The sequence below is a fragment of the Mirounga leonina genome, unplaced genomic scaffold, assembly GCF_011800145.1.
Source record: "Mirounga leonina isolate KUSES-001 unplaced genomic scaffold, KU_Mleo_1.0 Mir_166, whole genome shotgun sequence".
NCBI classification, from domain to species: Eukaryota; Metazoa; Chordata; class Mammalia; order Carnivora; family Phocidae; genus Mirounga; species Mirounga leonina.
The window spans coordinates 30,331,861-30,349,977 of NW_023270418.1; the positions used below are offsets into that span (position 1 = coordinate 30,331,861).

Sequence of the window (18,117 nt, forward strand, 5' to 3'; positions counted from 1 at the left end):
ATTCTCAGTTCCCTAGTGACCAGTCCAGTCACAGCCCTGGGCCCAGCCTTCCGTCGCCCCCTCCCCTGCTCCGCGCGTCCTGCCAGTTCCCTGGACAGAGCTGGCTCCAGGCCGGCCACACAGTAGCCATTTGAAAGGACTGACCCAAATAGGAACAAATGACCCTCCCCGGGGAACGGCGGCACGGTTTGCAGAGTGCGGAATTCCGGCGGCCGGCCGGCCTGCAGTTCCCAATTAGCATATTAGAGATAAGGACCTGGAGGTGCCCGAGGGCCGGCTGCGCTCCGCTTTCCGGAGGCCAAGCAGCCCTGGCTCTGGTCGCCGCCTGGACCCCTTCCTGGTCCCGCTTCCAGGTTAAGTCACTCAGAAAGAGCCGTGTAAAGCGAGGGCATCTTTTGAAACTGTCAGTGCTGGCTAGCGCTTCCCCAGCCTGCGAAGCCCCAAGCGACGGAGCGAGGAGACTCGGAGGCACAAATGCGGGCTTTATTAGCACATTTCGTGGCGAGCGACGGCCCGCAGCGATACCGCGGAGGAAAGGGCTCTGGTGAAGTTAGGGCTTTTCCGGCTTGCAACTTGGTGCAGACGCTAGGGGTAGCCCAGCGCCGGGGGCGGGGTCACGGGGCCACTTCCGGCGGCTAAGGGCGGCTAAACTTCAAAACTTCCGACGGGGCCAAACCCCTCCGTACTCCTCGTACACACCGGAAGGGAATTCGGCCTTTGGGTCAGATCGCCTCCTTCGAAAAGGAAAGAACTGATCCTCTTTCTTGCATAAAGCCTGCGGAAAAGACTTCCGCCCACACCCAAGATGGCCGCCGGCGGCGCCGGGAAGGGGGGAGAGTTTCGGGCTGTGGGACTGGTCATTGGGAGGGGGCGGAGCCTCCTCGCCCCAAGTTCCGATCCCACCAGGACTGGATGACGCGCGTCCAGCTGGGGCTTTGTCGCATCTGCGTCGCTGTGCCCGCGCTCTTCGGGCGAGGAAGTCCCTTCGGGGTGGGAGGAGGAAAGGGTTAAATGAGTTAGCTTGTCCTGGCAGCCCGAGTCGGAGCCCTCCACCTCCGGAATCCCACCGCTAAGTGAGATGCCGGCGGACCTAAACACCATAGCTCCCGGCATGCCCTGTACCGAGGGGAGGAAGGTGGAAGGATCGCTTGGGCCCTTAGGGATGGGACTGGTTATAACGATCGCAGACGTACCGGTGCCAGGGACGCGGGGAGAGAACGCCTAAGACCCTGTAAGCCCCAGAGACCGAGACCTAGCCGCGAAGCCGGGGCGGCAATTCAAGACCGAAGTAATTCTGAAGTTGAGGCCAAAGAACCCGGATATCGGAAAGGGGCCGACCGGGAGCACAAATACCAGCATGCCTCGCGCCCCGAGGATTTGGGGAACTCAGGCGCTTTAGCCTTCTGACGCACGGCCTGGACTACAGATACCGGCAGGCCCCGGGACGCAGGAAGGCTCAGGCCAGAGGGAGAGGAGGGGGTCCCGGAACTACAGATCCCGACACGCTTTGGGACCGGCGCTCACCTTGAAGGAGCCCTGGAACTCGTCGCTCATCCTCCGGAGCTCGCGGCCATAGCGCCGTGCAGCACAGAGGTTGGGGGGCGCTGAGCTCGAGCGCCCCCGGAAAGGGCTGAGCTCTTCCTCCTCCACCCCTTCATCCTCCTCGGTCCCCGCGGGGTACGAGCCGTGGCGACTCCGGGCCTCCACAGCCCCAGCGCCTGCACAGGGGACGGGGGCGACGTGAGTCTCCACTCCTCTGCGCCCCCAGCCTTGCCCAAGCCCTCGGCATCAGCTCCTCGCCCGCTGATGTCTGTGTGCACAGTACCTCGGAAGCCCAGTTCAGTTCCTTCATATGTAAAGCGAGGGAAGCTCCTGGGGCTTTTGTGAAGATTCAATTAACTTCTCATTAATCCCACAAATCTTAATTGAGCCCCAATAATGGGCCAGGCCCTTAATGTGCTGAATGACCTCTGCCTCTGTGCCTGCCATAAAACAAGGACGTAAGTAGTATAGTTATCAGCGCAAGACCATGGGGCCTCAGGGCACTCCTTGGAGGAAAGCAATCACCTGGATGAGGTTTCCTGCCCTAGGCAGGGCTGAACTCCAGCTTTGCTAGTGATCTGCTGGCGCCCATTTGTTTCACTGTTGTGGCCTAGGGAGACCTTGGGCCCCTGGAGAGCAAGGACCTGTCAGCAGCATGTCTGGACCTCCCAAAGTACCTGCTTTGGAGAGAGTCGGGAGGGTCTGTTGACTTTTGAAGGTAATGATTATGGAGCGCTATGTGCCAGCCCTGGGAATTCCCTCATTATGCTCCTAATCTCCTCTAAGAAGTGAGTCATAACACTGCCTCCATTTTACAGACAAGAAGACAGAGGCTTAGAGGGCGGAGACTTGTCCATGGTCACACAGTATGAAGCTCTCAGGTTGGAAGTCTCTTGAGGTTTCTTGGACTCCAGAGTCCAGTGATCAACCACTGAGCTACACCTCTTCCCTTATCAGACCACCCTTCAACTCTGAGCCACTGTGCTCACCTCTGTGTGGGGACAGATCTATCCCCTACTACCAGTGGCCGTGGAAAGGTCACATAAAACAGTGTGAAAGTGCTCTGAAAGCTGAAAGTAAACGACAGGTTGTCACTCACGGTCACCTCTCCTGTGTTCTGAGTCTGTCTGACCTGTGTACCTTGTGCCATCCCTCCACTCCTGCCAACCCCACCCCCAAAATCTAGACCAACAAAGACCTAGAACCAGTCCCAGGAGAAAAACCCAGAGCTACCTAGTAGCGTGAAAGCCAGTATGAAAACAAGAGCAGGGGAAGGTGCTCAGGGGCCCTGACAAGGCCCATCTGTCAGGGAAGGCATTTTGGAGGAAGTAAGATTTAGGCTCTGAAGCCAGGGGATAACAGTGTCTCATCCTCTCCCAAAGGACCTTACGCAAAGCCCTGCAGGTCACTTTCGGGGGCTGCAGGGCCTCCAAGGGGCCCAGCTCCAGAGATGAGGCTAAGAAAGCTCAGGAGGGAAGAGGGTGCTGGATCCAGAAAGGCTTAGGCTAAGAGGGTGGTCAGAGCTCCTGGTTGTTCTGAGCTCCACCAAAGTCCAGGCCTGAGGCTAAGCAGGGACACCATCAAGCCTCTGAGGAGTGAGGTGGAAGTGGGAACAGGCAGCTAAATCAGAAATAAGGATGGAAAAGACAGGAATGGAAAGACCGTTGATAAGGACAGGCCCACCTACAGAGCACTTTTCAGTTCTGTGGAGCGTGGGGGGTGTGGGCAGAGGCAGGAGCCACACCTTAACCAGATTACTGCATTGTGATCTTGGGCCCTTTTTTTTTTTTTTTTTTTAAGATTCTATTTATTTATTAGAGAGAGAGAGGAAGAGTGCATGCTCCTGGACAGAGGGGTGGGGCAGAGGGAGAGGGAGAAGCTGACTCCCCGCTGAGTACGGAGCCCAAGGAGATGCAGGGCTCAATCCCAGGATCCTGGGATCACAACCTGAGCCAAAGGCAGACGCCCAACCAACTGAGCCATCCAGATGCCCCACCTTGGGCCCTTTTCTAACTTGTTGGGGCCTCAGTATCTTCCTCTATGAAATGGGGGCAGGGGTACCTAGGTGGCTTGGTTGTTTGGGTGTCTGCCTTCAGCTCGGGTCATGATCCCAGGGTCCTGGGATCTCAGGTCATGATCCCGGGGTCTTGGGATCGAGCCCCTCGTTGGGCTCCTTGCTCTAAGGGGAGCTTGCTTCTCCCTCTCCCCCCGCTCATGCTCTTTCTCTCTCAAATAAATAAAATCCTTTTTTTAAAAAGATTTTATTTATTTATTTGAGAGAGAGAGAATGAGAGACAGAGAGCATGAGAGGGAGGAGGGTCAGAGGGAGAAGCAGACTCCCCTCTGAGCAGGGAGCCCGATGCGGGACTCGATCCTGGGACTCCAGGATCATGACCTGAGCCGAAGGCAGTCGCTTAACCAACTGAGCCACCCAGGCGCCCCTCAAATAAATAAAATCTTAAAAAATAAATGGGGGCAGTCCCCATCTCCCAGGACCACCCCGACAACAGATGAGACAAGGAGAGCACCAGATTCTGCCCCCTTTACATCCTGAAGCCTCCCAGCTTCCCAGTGAGGTGGCCGGTAAGTTCCCCCTATATTACAGATGAAGAAGTGGAGGCACCTAGAGGTTAGGAACTTGCCAGAGGTCCTGCAGTGGGCACACCCTCCTGGCCACTTAAGGGCTCAAGGAACATCAGCTATTCTTCGTTACTAGCTTTTTTTTTTTTTTTAAAGATTTTATTTATTTATTTGACAGAGAGCGACATAGCGAGAGCAGGAACACAAGCCAGAGGGAGAAGCAGGCTTCCCACAGAGCAGGGGGCCCGATGTGGGACTTGATCCCAGGACCCTGGGATCATGACCTGAGCCAAAGGCAGACGCTTAACGACTGAGCCACCCAGGTGCCCCCGTTACTAGCTTTTAAGAATGCACACAACCACCACACCTGACAGACGCTAGTCCCAAGAGTTGGAAAGTGAGTGACTTGCTCACGCTGCCCCCTCGCCCCAAAATCGGAACAAGCAGAAGAGCACTTGCCGTGTCAGGTTGGAAGCTCTTCACCTGAATTGATTCATTAGGTCCCCACCGCACCCTATGAGGAAGGTTCCTCACTGTCCCTATTTTAGAGGAGAAAAAACTAAGGCACAGAGAGGGTAAGTCACTTCCCCAATGTCACACAGCTAGTAGGTGGTGGAGCTGGGATCCAAACCCAACCAGTCTGACTCCAGGGCCTGTGTGCTTAATGCTCGTGCTCCAGGTTCCCAACATCAGCCCACGGGCCACCTTGGGGGTGCCGCTTGGGGAAGGCACCTCTGGGCCTTCTGTGAGTGCCAGCCCTAGCAGGAGCCTATCCTCAGGGGCAGGCTATTTTCACCAAAGCCATGGATTTAGCGATGCCAAGCCAGCCACCATCAGAATGACGAGCATTTGCATAAACTGAGCTTTTTAAAAGTGTCCTTCTCTTTACTGGGAAAAAACCTGAGGAATTTTCTGTGAACTCCCTGGGGTAGTGGACATGCTCACTCTGAACGCTCCCATCCTCAAATCAGCTCTCGCCCCTACACGTCCCTGGGCAGGGCAGGGGTGGCCTCTCCCAACTCTGGGGAAGTTAATGGGAGGGAGAGGGCGTGGCTCCTGCCTGGGTGTGAGCCTGGGTGTGTGTTCAGGCTTGCCCACTCCCACCATCCTCTCAGCCCGCCTGGGGCTAGGGGTGGGGGGGGGGAGCGGGAGGGGCCTCTGGCTGGAGGTGCCCCAAGGCCCAGCAAAGTTTTAAGTTCTTTACCGTGGGGCTTCTGGGTAAGCGGTAGGGCCAGACACATCCAAGTTCACGCTTCTGAGAGCATCCTTACACACTTAAAACGGTGGTAATCCAGGCACCTTGAGTCAGTGAAGCTTTGCCATCAGGCAGCACTGGGTTTGAATCCTGATCTCCTGCATGCAGGTGCTCACATACTGCTTGCCCCCCCCCCAATGTGGCACCCCAAACTGAGCAGGCACATGAGGCCCATCAGCTTCCGGTACCTGCAGGAAGCCCAGACTCCCTGTCTACCCTAAAGCCATTTGGGGTACAGAAATCCCTTACTGGCCTGCAAAGAACATATCCCATCTTGCTGCTAAATCAGAAAACTCTAAAGCAGAGGCCAGCAAATGTTTTCGGTAAAAGGCCAGAGAGTAAATGTTTGGGCACTGCAGGCCACGCAGTCTGTTACAACCACTCAGTTTTGTGGTCACTGCTTGAAAGAACCCATAAACAATATATAATTGTGTCGCTGTATTCCACTAAAATTTTAAAAATGTCAAAACTATTCTTAGCTCATGGGCTGACAAAAAAAATAGGGATTTAGTGGTTTGCCAACCCCTGCTTTAAACCCAACTGTGTCTGTCCTCTGCCTAAAACCTTCAATGGCTCCCCATTGCCAAGGAGGTAAAGTCCAAATTCCTTAGCGTAGCTTTCAAGGCCTTTACATTCTGGTTCTAACTTATACTTTACTTGTCCATTTTCAGGAGGGCATGGGGGTTATTCATGTCTACCTCCACCGAATGAACAGCAGTGTTCAGCTCTGCTCAGAGCCTGGGCCAACTCACAGTAACAATAACAGCAACAACTGCAGTAAGAGTAAGAACAGCAGGGGCGCCTGGGTGGCTCAGTCGTTAAGCGTCTGCCTTCGGCTCAGGTCATGATCCCAGGGTCCTGGGATCGAGCCCCGCATCGGGCTCCCTGCTCCGCGGGAAGCCTGCTTCTCCCTCTCCTACTCCCCCTGCTTGTGTTCCCTCTCTCGCTGTCTCTGTCAAATAAATAAATAAAATCTTAAAAAAAAAAAAAAAAAGAGTAAGAACAGCAAATGTTCCTCTGGGCCAGGCACTGTTTCTAAGCACTTTTCCTATATTAACTGATCAGATCCTCCCTACAAGAAGGGAGGACGAGTTCTAGTCTCATTTCACAGATAAGAAAACTGAGGCGACAGAGTTAACTAGCCTGCTCAAGTTCAACCTGCTAATAGAGGGTGGAGCTGCATTTGAACCCTGTGGTCTGGCCCACTGGGTGGTCCCCCTTCCCTCTCCACCATCCACACACACTCCCACAGCTCACCGCGCACCTACCTGTCCCGGGCACTGGGCTATGCGCTGGGGCCGTCACAGCACAAAAGGTGGCCCAGTCTCTGCCCTGGGGACACAGACAGTCCAGTCCCACAGGGCCCAGGGGGCAGGGACTATGAAGAGTGATGGGACTCTGCCCACCTGGAGGGGGCAGGGCTCTGTGGCTCTGGCAGGCCATCAGCACTTGCCGATCTTTTATGGGAAAATCACTTGCTTTTTAGGTATTGAAAACTAAGTCAAGGGGCACCTGGGTGGCTCAGTCGGTTAAGCGTCTGCCTTCAGCTCAGGTCATGATCCCGGGGTCCTGGGATCCAGCCCCGTGTTGGGCTCTCTGCTCAGCGGGGAGTCTGCTTCTCCCTCTCCCTCTGCCTGCCACTTTCTCTCTCCCCGGCAATAAATAAATAAAATCTTAAAAAAAAAAAAAGAAAGAAAGAAAAGAAAACTGGGGCGCCTGGGTGGCTCAGTCGGTTGGGCGTCTGCCTTCGGCTCAGGTCATGATGCTGGAGTCCTGGGATCAAGTCCCGCATTGGGCTCCCTGCTCAGGGGGAAGCCTGCTTCTCCCTCCCCCGCTCCTCCTGCTTGTGTTCCCTCTCTTGCTCTCTCTGTCAAATAAATAAATAAAATCTTTAAAAAAAAAGAAAACTAAGTCAAGGGGGGATGGAGGGATGGGGTCACTGGGTGATGGGCATTAAGGAGGGCACGTGATGGAATGAGCACTGGGTGTTACATGCAACTGATGAATCACTGACCTCCACCTCTGAAACTACTAATTCACTATATGTTAATTAATTAAATTTAAATAAAAAAAAAAAAACTAAGTCAAAGCTTAAGAACTCCTGTCAGTCCTTACATGTGATGGCTATTTTCACCCCTGCAGCCCTCCTCCTGGAAGGGTCTGGAGCTGGGGAAGGCGCCCCCGCCCCCAGGCCGCACACTCCTCCAGCCCCATCTTTATTCATTCCCAGGACCCAAGTTGCCCTTCCACTTTCCAGCCTCTCCTTCCCTGCCCTTCCTTCTCCAGCCCTGTCTGGCTCTCAGTCCTGGTCAGAACCTTCAGTAACTCTGTCCCAAGCCTCGCAGCTCCTACCTGGCTGGCTCCCTCCCTTGGAAGCCCACTCGAGTGACGCCAGAACTCCCAGAGCAAGCTTACCCGCCACACCCCTCGCAGGTACCCTCAAGCACCCCTCCCCAGCTGGGCTGAGACAGGCACAGCTCTGGTTAAACTCCAACTCTCCCCGGGCCCCCAGCAGCCAGTGTGGCTGGAAAAAAGCACAGCCATGCCGCCTCCATTTCAGCTCATGGCCATGGGCGCCTGGGTGGCTCAGTTGGTTAAGCATCTGCCTTCGGCTCTGGTCATGATCCCAGGGTCCTGCGATCCAGCCCCACATCGGGCTCCCTGCTGAGCAGGGAGTCTGCTTCTCCCTCTGCCTCTGCCCCTTCCACCCACTCATGCTCTCTCTCTCGCTCACTCTCAAATAAATAAATAAAATCTTTAGAAAAAAAATAGTTTATAAATTTGTGGCCATAAAACCCAGTGGCACCCTTGACATTGCCCAGCCCAACTTGCATGCTCTATGCTTGAGGATGGACGGCCACTTCAAACCTAATCCTCTCTCCTCAACCTTTTCTTGGAGAAACTGGCAACACCCACAAGAGAAACTTGTACTACTTCCCATGAAGTATCTACCCACGACCACGCACCCATGTCCACTGCCCCGCGTTTAGCTGAGCCAGGCCTCCCCAGGCGCCAGACCCCTCTCTCCTACTCAAGGACATCTCTCTAGCTAGCCTCCCTTCTATCCTGCCTCATCTGGCAGTTTCCTGGCTCCTGGATTACTCCCATCAGGCTATTTTCTTTCCCTTTAAAAAAAAACAAAACCAAAAACAACAACAAAACAACCCTTCCTTGATCCTCCTTGGGCCTTCTCTGCTCCCCTTCCTGGAGCACAACTGCCAAGAGTGGGCTCTCCTTTCTATCTCCACCTCTCTTCCCGTTATCCGTCCCCACAGAACTGAACTCAGCTCCCCCCGCCCACCTCCTCACCAAAACTGCAAGGGCCCCCTGTTGGCAACTCCAGCGCTCCACTCCCAGCCCTCCTCTAGCCAGAAGCATCCCCTTGCTGCGTGGGCCCTGCCTGCTCCCGGTTTCCCTCCCATACTGTTGCTAATTCCTTCCAGGTCCCCACTTCGGGCTCCTTCTCTGCTGCTGCCCTCTGAAGGCCAAAGCCCCAGGCTCAGCCCAGGCCCCTGCCTGTCTATACTGGCTCCCCGGGCCTCAGAGAACACGACCTCAGTGATTGACAACTCCCACCTCCCACGTGTATAAATCCCGCCTGGACCTATCCCTACTGGAAACGTCCACCTGGCTGCCCAAAAGGCCCCTCTACCCTCACCGGGCCCAAACCAGGCTCCTGATTTGGCCGCAGTTCCATCAGAGTTAAGAGCAGCTCCGTCCTTCCAAGTGCCCAGGCCAGATTCCTTGCCGCCACCCGACTCCTCTCTTCCCCGCACACCCCACACCCAGTTTGTTGGCAAATCCTGCCAGTTCTACCTTCAAAATAAACCCAGAGCCCAGCTATGTACCATCTCCTCTGCCACCACCAGGCCCAAGCCATCATATCCTCCCTCACTGGGACTCTCGCAGCAGCCTCCTCCGCACGCCACCCCCCCTCCCCGGGCTGCTTTTGCCCACTGCAGGCTAGTCTCAACACGGAGCCCCTGGTGGTATTCTTGATCCCAAATCAGACCGCCCTGCCTCTGCTCAAAGCCCTCCCGTGTGTTTTCACTCAAAGTGAAAGCCAACGTCCTGACACAGGCCTTCCAGGCCCTGCCCAGATGCTCCTCCCCCCCATTAATCCCTCGCTGTGTCTCTACCTCTCCTCCCCTCAAGGGCCCAGACTGTGTCCTGCCCTCAGGGCCTTTGCATTTGCCCTTCCCTCGGCCAGGATCTGTTTTTCCAGCCAGCATCAGTTTTTCTGCAGATAGGGGCAGGGCTCACCTCTGACCACTTCCAACCTTGGCTCAAATGTTGCTTCTAACCAAGGCTAACCCTGATCACCTCAGTTAGGGTCACTCCCCCAGCCCTCCCCCCCCACTCTGGATTCCAAAGAGAAAGTAAAGAATGTTTCTGGTGCTGCCACTACGCATCATACCATTTGTTTGTTTGTTTGTTGACAGCCTGTCTCTTTCCACTCAACTAGAATGGAGGCACCACAAAGGGCAAGGACTTTTATCTCTTTTGTTCACTGATGTACCCCTGGCGGCTGGGGCCACACGTGGCACAAATTAAGCGCTTGATAGGGAGGATGAAGAGGAACAGCGAGGTGGGGGTGGAAAGCTGTGAGCAGCAAGCGCAAAGATCCGGACGGTAAAGGAGTTAAAGAAAGCCTGTGGAGTTTAGTTTGACAAAGTGTGTGTGTGTGGGCTGGGAAGCAGGACTTCGTAAGCCTTCTTGTTCCTGAACGTGGGGATGGGGTCATTTCGGCTTCGTGACGTTAGGGATAGGAGTTCTGTTTACAGAAGATCGCTGTGGTTGTTCCAGGTGCCGACACCTGGGGTGGGCACTGGGAGGTGGGCACTGGGGAGAAATGGCCGCTCTTCTCCAGTGCCCATCCTTCCATCTCAGCACTGGGTCCCCTCGCTGAGTGTGGACAGACCCCTTGGGGTCACTTGCCCCTGGCAACTGGCAAGGATGACCCCAGTGTGGGTGTGTGCCACAGGGCAGGAAAACACACACCTGGGGGCTAAGGTCCAGTGCAAAGCCTGGGGTGGGGCACCTTGGAGTCTTCCCGGGCCGCTTCCTACCTTAGGCAAGTCACTTCCCCCATATGGCTCATGGGCTCTCTCTAGGTGATTTCTGTCCTGGTCCTACGCTAACAGCTACATTCTTTGAGCATTTACTATGCCCTGGCACTATAATTAAGTGCTTCCTATATATTTCTGCTAATCATCCCAACAGCCCTACAATGGTGGTGATTAATTGCTCTGTTTTACAAAAGAGGAAACTGAGGTGCAGAGAGGTCAGGCACTTACTTGAGGCCAGCCAGTGAGTGGGGATGCAGCTGGGATGGGGGGAGTTACTGGGCTGGGGGCAAGGTGGATAGGCAGGTGGTTGGGGGGTGGGTACCTACCTCCATGGTGGTTGCTGCTGGCCGGCTGCCCCTGCTGGTGACCAGCTTCCCCTAGGAGGCCTGGGGCCGTCTGCCAGTGCTTACCAGGGCCTGCGGGCCAGTCCCCTGTGGGGCTGGGGCCCAGGCCCCTAAGTGCAGGGCTGGAGTCTTCCTGCTCACTGGGCTCAAACTCTGGGATCTGGAACATGCTCTGGGCTGTGGGGGCAACATGGTAGGTAGTTAGGGCACAGCTGGGGCAAATGGTGGCCAGTGAAGGGGGGCAGCAGATGCCTCTAGCTCCCTCTCCCACCTTAGAACCCCAAGTTCACCCTGCTTCCCAGGCCCGGATTTGTCCACTGACTCTAGCTGGGCAGGTCGTTCAGCCTGTCCACCCAGGACTTAAATCTCTTTTGGAGCCCTGGTGCTAGTGAAGCAGTCCCAGGCCCCTACTTAGGCCCCGGCCCACCCTGCCCTCGGTGACGGCACACGAGTCTTACCCCAAGCCCGATCTCGAGGCCCCTGACCCGGGCCTGCCGCCTCCCGCTAGTACTGAGGGAGCCCGGCCCTAGTTGCCCGGGCAACGGGAACTGTCACCGACCCGGCCCAATCAGCTCTTGCAATGTCACTAGGGCTGGCCAGGGGGCGTGGCCGCTCCCGGCCCAGGCTCCGCCCCCGCCGGCGGACCCGCTCCCGGCCCGCCGCCGTCGTCCTGGGTCCCTTCCTCGCCTCCCGCCGCTCAGTTCCCGACTTCCTTGTGCCTGGGACATGTGTGGGAGCAGATGAGGGATTCTCTGGGGTCCCCACTTGGAACCTGGAGACCAGCTTCTGCTGACAAGCCCTTCAGCCCCTCTGGGCCTTAGTCTCCACTCCTGTAAAATGAAGATAATGACACCTCCCTTAGAAGCCAGTGAACTTTGTAAACCGAGTGGTGATTACTGTGGGTGACAGCACTTTGCAAAGCTTCAGTTGAAGCTCAGCCGTCGATGCAGGTGTTGTTGCTGTTGTCACTGCTTCATCTGGATGCAAGTGTTGCTGCTGTTGTCACTGCTCCGTGTGGACCGGGTAGCCGGGTCGGGAAGTCCCGCTCCCTCTTCCCCACAGTGGAAACCTCGCACCGCCCGCCTCGGGGGCACTACTCTCCGCGCCAGCTCAGGAGCGCTCGAGATAAGCAAGGGAGCCTCCTCCCCGGCAGGATGACTGCCCCGGCGCAGGAGAGGGGGCCCCGTTGAGGGTGGCCGTAGGACTCGCTGAGGCTTCGCGCCGAGCAGGCTGCCGGCCAGGTGAGCCGGAACCGCGGCCCGCCAGGGAGTGGGGCGGGCGTGCCTCGCCGGGACTGCGGGGCCCTGCGGGTTAAGCCCAGGGGGCGGGGCCCGGGGGCCATCTTGGCTGTGGGCGGAAGTTTCCTTCGGAGAGCCGGTGAGGGGAAGTTGTTGCCGCCCCCCGGGCGGGCGGCGCGATCTCAATTTGGGCATAGGGAAGAGAAGCACGGGAACTGGCGGCCTCCCAAACAAACGAGGGCAGGTGGCTCCGGGCACGGCCCACCCGGGCGCCCGCCGGAGCTGTTCCGCCCCAGCGTCTCGGCCTCCCGCTGCCGCTAGTAACCCCTAGCACCCGCCGGCGGCGCACCCCGCGCCAATTCTCGAACGGCTCCGCGCCGGAGACGGTGCGGCACGGGGCTGCGGAGCTGGTGGGGCCAGACCCTGCGCATTTAGCGTAGCGAACGGCGCCCGCGCAGGCGCAGGCGCAGGAGGGGGCGGAGCAGCGGGAGCCGGGGAGCTGGGGAGCCGGAGCCCCGGGTCCCAGCGACCAGAGCCGGCTCCCCCAGCGGCGTCCTGAGGACCCGGCGTCGGCCTCCTCCCGCAATCCCCGAGGCTGGAGAGTGGATGCAGTGGGGGGTGGGGTGGGGGCAGCGTCCGAATTCCGAGGACAGAAGGCAGAGGCCATCCCCAATCCGGATTGTTGGAGGGGAGAGAGACCCCCAGTTTGGGGAGGGGGAGAGCTGGGCGTTGAGCGTCCCCGGCAGCGGCCGCTGCCTTCAGCGGATGGGTATCTGCCGGCTCTCCCCCTCCAGCCGGGACGACTCGAACGAGCAAGGCCAGGGACCCCTGTCCTTCATCCTCAGCACCCCCTCGCCCTGGCTCTGGGGCCGGCCCAGGGAGGAGACCCTGCCCACTTCCCGCCTCTGCCCTCCACAGGGTCTGTCCTGCCACGCCCCAGAGTGAGGGGCCCAGGCCCCAGGCTGCCTGTGTCCCGCTGCAAGGGCAGGGTCCCTCTGTTGAGGGGGAAGGGCCTGGCCAGCTGCAGCTTCTTCCCTCCTGAGCTCCCCATCTCTGTCGCTGCACCCTGCAACTCCCACCTCTCCATATTTATTTCCCTGGCCCCCTGCCAGCCCTCCATCTCTTTCTCTGGGATTCAGGCCTCCTTTCCTGACATGGAGAGTAACCTGTCTGGCCTGGTGCCTGCTGCTGGGCTGGTCCCTGCGCTGCCTCCTGCCGTGACCCTGGGGCTGACTGCGGCCTACACCACTCTGTATGCCCTGCTCTTCTTCTCGGTATATGCCCAACTCTGGCTGGTGCTCCTCTATGGGCACAAGCGTCTCAGCTATCAGACAGTGTTCCTGGCACTCTGTCTGCTCTGGGCTGCCTTGCGCACCACCCTCTTCTCCTTCTACTTCCGAGATACCCCCCGAGCCAACCGTCTGGGACCCTTGCCCTTTTGGCTTCTCTACTGCTGCCCTGTCTGCCTGCAGTTCTTCACACTGACACTTATGAACCTCTACTTTGCCCAGGTAACCATGGTAACGGGTGGGGGTGGGCTATGGGGTGGCAATCCCAGAGGCCCAAAGGAATGATGGGCATCTCTGCTCCCAGGTTGTGTTCAAGGCCAAGGCGAAGCGCCGGCCGGAGATGAGCCGAGGCTTGTAAGTACACGGGGCATATGGGCATATCCCCCAGGCCAGGGGCAGGGAGCCGCCTGGTGTCCATTTCTTGCCAACCCTGTGCAGTGCCAAGGCGGGGACAACTTCGCAAATGTTTGTGAAAGGGCCATGAAAAGTTAGGCACGTGGTGCAGACGGCTCAGCAAAGGCACTGCACTGGTGAAGGGCAGCGTTGCTGGAAACAGCCATGCTAGTGTGAAGGGAAGGGGTTCCAGCGTCATCCACGATGGAAGAGGAGCTGGAGGGCCCAGCCCTCGGAAGCCCCAGACTGCTCTTCTGGCTGACCTTGGGTGGTGATAAGCTTGTCATTTGTATAACGTCTTACAGTTTATTAAGAGCTTTCACAAACATTTTTACAACTTACCTGTGAGGCCGTTATTATCCCCATCTGAGAGATGAAGAAACTGAGGCCCAGCAAGGTAAAGCCACATGTTCAAGGTCATAGATCTGGCAGAAGGCAGAGCTAGGGCTTACACCCAGGTCTCTTTCTTTCTTTTTCTTTCTTTCTTTCAAGATTTTATTTATGAGAGAGAGAGAGAGAGAGCGCACAAGTGGGGAGGAGGGGCAGAGAAAGAGGGAGAAGCAGACTCCCTGCTGAGCAGGGAGCCTGGGATCATGACTCCAGCCAAAGGCAGACACTCAACCAACTGAGCCACCCAGGCGCCCCTGACCCCAGGTCTCTGACTCTCAGTCTTGTGTTCTTTCCACTGTATTATAGCTGTCAGTCACCATCTGACCTCTGTGGGCCTCGGCTTCCCCGTCTGTAAAACTGGAGAGCCGGGGTTCAGACTGGATTGGTCTGGATTGGTTCTGACTGACATTGGGGTCTCCTGGGGGAGTTTGGGGGGTCAGTGAGTGCCAGCGATGGTTGTCTGGGGCTGACTGTGCTGTGGGCTGCAGGCTGGCTGTCCGAGGGGCCTTCGTGGGGGCCTCGCTGCTCTTCCTGCTGGTGAACGTGCTGTGCGCGGTGCTGTCCCGCCGGCGCCGGGCACAGCCCTGGGCCCTCCTGCTGGTGCGAGTCCTGGTGAGCGACTCCCTCTTTGTTATCTGCGCACTCTCTCTTGCTGCCTGCCTCTGCCTGGTCGCCCGGCGGGCGCCCTCCACCAGCATCTACCTGGAGGCCAAGGTAGGGCCACAAGCCCTGGTCCCCGGGTGTCCCTTGGGCTCTCTGGGCAGTGATCTTCCGGGTAGAGAGGGAGTTGGAGCTTCCCCTCCCTGAGGGTCCTCTATTGTCATCTGTGCCAGGGGACCAGTGTATGCCAGGCAGCTGCGATGGGTGGCGCCATGGTCCTGCTCTATGCCAGCCGGGCCTGCTACAACCTGGCGGCCCTGGCCTTGGCCCCCCGGAGCCGGCTGGATGCCTTCGATTATGACTGGTACAACGTCTCTGACCAGGTGGGCATTCAGCACCTCGGCTGCCTCCTTAGTAGCCATGGCTCTTGGCCCCCAGTTGGCCTCGACTCTGTCTGGGTTTCCCCCCCACCCCCCGGCACAGTCGTGGATTATACAAACCCTGCCTTCCCACAGGCGGACCTGGTGAATGACCTGGGGAACAAAGGCTACCTGGTGTTTGGCCTCATCCTCTTTGTGTGGGAGCTGCTGCCCACCACCCTGCTGGTGGGCTTCTTCCGGGTGCACCGGCCCCCACAGGACCTGGTGAGGGCCAGCGGAGACGGGTGGACGCTGGGAATCCCTGGGCCAGGGTCTGGCAGGGCTGTGGGAAGCCAATGGTGGGGCAGGAGAAAGCACGATGGTGGTTTCCTCCCCCAGAGCACCAGCCGCATCCTCAATGGGCAGGTCTTTGGCTCCCGTTCCTACTTCTTTGACCGGGCCGGGCACTGTGAGGACGAGGGCTGCTCCTGGGAGCACGGCCGAAGCGAGAGCACCAGGTAGGAGCCCTGGCCCTGCCTCAGGTCCTCCGGGCTCCCAGCTCGCTCCATTGAACACTGGGGATCTAGATCCTGGTCCTACCACTTTCCCCCTTGGCCCCGCCCCTGCCCTGCCCCTGTTTCCTCTCTGTACGAGGTGAGGTCCTCTCTGGTTTCCACCCCAAGATGCAGTTTGCCACAGTCTAGAGGGTTCAGGCCCTGGGGGCTGGAAAGCTGGGGCACTCGGCCTTGTGCTAAGCCTCTCTCCCTGCCCTGACTCTTGTGGATGTGGCCCTGGTCCCTGCCTTGGGACCGATCCTTGTTTCTCTGCCTGCAGCATGTCGGGCAGCCTAGGCTCTGGCAGCTGGTACGGCGCCATCGGGCGGGAGCCAGGCTGGTGCGGGGGCAGCCAGACACGGACCACTCCTCTGCTCTTCTCCCAGGTGCTGGGACCAGGTGGCCACCACCACAGTCTCTACTCCACTCCACAGACGTGATCCCCTCCCATTCTCCCCCTTGAACACCCAGACCCCAGTCCTCCCATCCTAGGCCCTTGTGCCAAGTACATTTGCCGCTTCTTGCCCAGGATCATGGGAGGCTGTGGCTGCCTCTTCCCCTGGCTGGCTCCTTGCTACTCCTGTCATAGTGAGCTTGTGCTGTCCCCTAGGATGGGGGGCATGGCCCTGGCTGCCAGATGCCTGCAGCACCTTGGCATGACCTGCCGCCTCCACTTTTGCACTGGAGCCGGCTACCTCTCCTGCACCTGCCCCTCAATAAACAGTCTCTGTGCCCCTCATCAGTTCACTGTCTGTCAGTTGTTGGCTTTGTGTTCCTTGCACCATGGCCTATACAGCTGAGGACTGACCAGACCCAGGTCCTCCAAAGGCGTGGCTGGGCTGGGCAGGGGTCACTTACCTGACCCAGGCTGATGGGCCAGGAGAGGGAGGGAGCCTGCAGCCTGAGGGGCAAGGAGGCCAGAAAAGTCTGTTTCCACCCCAGTCCCCTCCTCACTTGAAAAATGTCTACTCTTTCCTCAAAACCTGCTTCGAATGTCACCTCCTTTGTGAAGCCGTTCATCTCCAGGTCAGGGAGCCATGTCCCCCCTCCGGGGTCCTGTGGCACTGTGATTATGGGTCTCTTATGCCTGTTCCCCTTGCCGGGTTGGGATTTCTGGAAACCCTGTTCCCCTGTCATCCTTCCCAACATGGCATTCTGGGCCAGGGGTTAGTCCAGGGCCATGGAGGAGTTGGCCTGTGACTGAGCCGCCCCCACCTCCCCACCAGGTGTGGATTTGGCCAGATAGTTGAGCTGCCCCCACATAGTCTGCCTGGTGGCCCTGAGGGCCCCTTCTCTGGCTGCCCCTAAAGCTACAGTCACTGCCTGCTGCTGCCACGGCCTTGGTAGGGCTGTCATCTGTCCTGTGGCTGGGAGTCATTTATCAGAGGGTCTCTCTCCTGTCCATGTACCCGGACATCACAGCTCCTTGGAGTTCCTGGGGCCTACCACTGATCCTGCCTTGAAACTCTTCACTTGGGATGCTCCTGGGCACCAGGCCTTCAGGGCCTCCCAAGAGAGGGCATCTGAGACTGAGAATCAGCTTGAAGCTGAACAGTCACTCTTTGTTGAAAGGAAAATTGCTAACGTTTGTAGGGCACTTTATTGTGTGTGCCAGCCTCCGTTTTGAGCATTTACAAATACTGACCTCCTTAATGCTCAGAACAGCACTCCGAGGTGATAATTAATCATCCCTTTTCTGTGAGTAGGGACTGGGAGGCTGGAGAGCTTGATAACACATCTGCGCCCCCTACTGGTAGGGGGTGGTCAGCCTTAGAGCCCAGGCTTAAAGCCACCCACTGTGAGGGCTGAAGACCCCAGGCCAGAGGATTTTTGGAGAGATCAGGGTTTAAAGAAGTGGGTGGGCACACAGAGGGGAGCAGCTCCAAGACCTGCCAGAGCCCCGGCTGCTCAGGCTGTGGGGGAGTGCTGGCTCGCGTTCCATGCTGGGATGGCCACGGGGCTAAGGACCAAGGGATGGGGCGGGAGTAGGGGCAGGAGGTGCCCCGGCATGACTTTCCAGAACTGGGTCCCAACCCTACCTCAGACAGTTTCAGCTTGTTTCAGTGGATCGCTCACCCCTTTGTCCCGCGGGGCCGCCTCCCTCAGGAGTGCTGAGCCCATGGGCCAGGCTGTCCCCAGGGGCGGGGAGTTGAGGGCCCTTCCGATCCGTAGTGGGCCTGGGAGATGCTGGGAGATTAACGTGGCGCCTGTCCGGAGAGGTGAGCCGGCAGATGTCCAGGCCAGGGCCGTGCCGCTGGCCACACTGGATGGCCGGCGGGGCAGTACCAGGACTCCAGTCTGAGACTCCAGGCCGGACCCAACGGCGACCCGTCTCGGGCTCCTCTGCCCCTCACCTGCCGAGAGCGGCCGGAATTGGGGGGCTGGGCGGCCGCAGGTAAGGGGCTGCGGGGCACGGCGCCGGCGGCGAGGGCGCGGCACGGAGGGAGGCGCGGCGCTGGAGGGGTTAAGCTTGGAAGGAGGGGGGCTTCTGGCGGCGGGAGGGG

At 58.2% G+C, this 18,117-nt stretch overlaps 2 protein-coding genes across 4 annotated transcripts; one reads left to right on the forward strand and one right to left on the reverse strand.

Annotated features, from left to right (window-relative positions):
• Positions 1–457: 457 nt before the first annotated feature.
• BAD (BCL2 associated agonist of cell death) lies at positions 458–11,338 on the reverse strand. Its single transcript, XM_035013142.1, has 4 exons — positions 11,249–11,338; positions 10,773–10,967; positions 1,525–1,718; positions 458–983 (listed from the first exon to the last, which is right to left on the reverse strand). The coding sequence occupies exons 2-4, from the start codon at positions 10,957–10,959 to the stop codon at positions 858–860; spliced, it is 507 nt and encodes a 168-aa protein (XP_034869033.1). The 5' UTR covers positions 10,960–10,967; positions 11,249–11,338; the 3' UTR covers positions 458–857.
• A 64-nt stretch (positions 11,339–11,402) lies between these two features.
• Positions 11,403–18,017, forward strand: GPR137 (G protein-coupled receptor 137). 3 transcript variants are annotated; one of them, XM_035013139.1, is made up of 8 exons: positions 11,403–12,031; positions 13,168–13,539; positions 13,622–13,671; positions 14,589–14,814; positions 14,934–15,083; positions 15,216–15,344; positions 15,459–15,577; positions 15,894–16,359. In XM_035013139.1, exons 2-8 carry the CDS (start codon positions 13,183–13,185, stop codon positions 16,051–16,053), a joined length of 1,191 nt encoding a protein of 396 aa, XP_034869030.1. In that variant the 5' UTR covers positions 11,403–12,031; positions 13,168–13,182; the 3' UTR covers positions 16,054–16,359. The 3 variants fall into 3 exon arrangements, with proteins under 3 accessions (XP_034869030.1, XP_034869032.1, XP_034869029.1); XM_035013141.1 differs by lacking the exon at positions 11,403–12,031 and adding an exon at positions 12,039–12,414 and having other exon boundaries at positions 15,894–16,053; XM_035013138.1 differs by lacking the exon at positions 11,403–12,031 and having other exon boundaries at positions 12,502–13,539; positions 15,894–18,017.
• Positions 18,018–18,117: the final 100 nt, after the last annotated feature.

Excerpts from the sequence above, each read along its gene's own strand:
- BAD (XM_035013142.1), bottom strand. The coding sequence starts at position 10,959 with ATGTTCCAGATCCCAGAGTTTGAGCCCAGTGAGCAGGAAGACTCCAGC. Across the intron at positions 1,719-10,772 it reads CAGCAGCAACCACCATGGAG|GCGCTGGGGCTGTGGAGGCC; the intron begins GTAGGTACCCAC and ends TCCCCTGTGCAG. Across the intron at positions 984-1,524 it reads AGTTCCAGGGCTCCTTCAAG|GGACTTCCTCGCCCGAAGAG; the intron begins GTGAGCGCCGGT and ends CCCACCCCGAAG.
- GPR137 (XM_035013139.1), top strand. The coding sequence starts at position 13,183 with ATGGAGAGTAACCTGTCTGGCCTGGTGCCTGCTGCTGGGCTGGTCCCT. Across the intron at positions 13,540-13,621 it reads TGAACCTCTACTTTGCCCAG|GTTGTGTTCAAGGCCAAGGC; the intron begins GTAACCATGGTA and ends CTCTGCTCCCAG. Across the intron at positions 13,672-14,588 it reads CCGGAGATGAGCCGAGGCTT|GCTGGCTGTCCGAGGGGCCT; the intron begins GTAAGTACACGG and ends TGTGGGCTGCAG.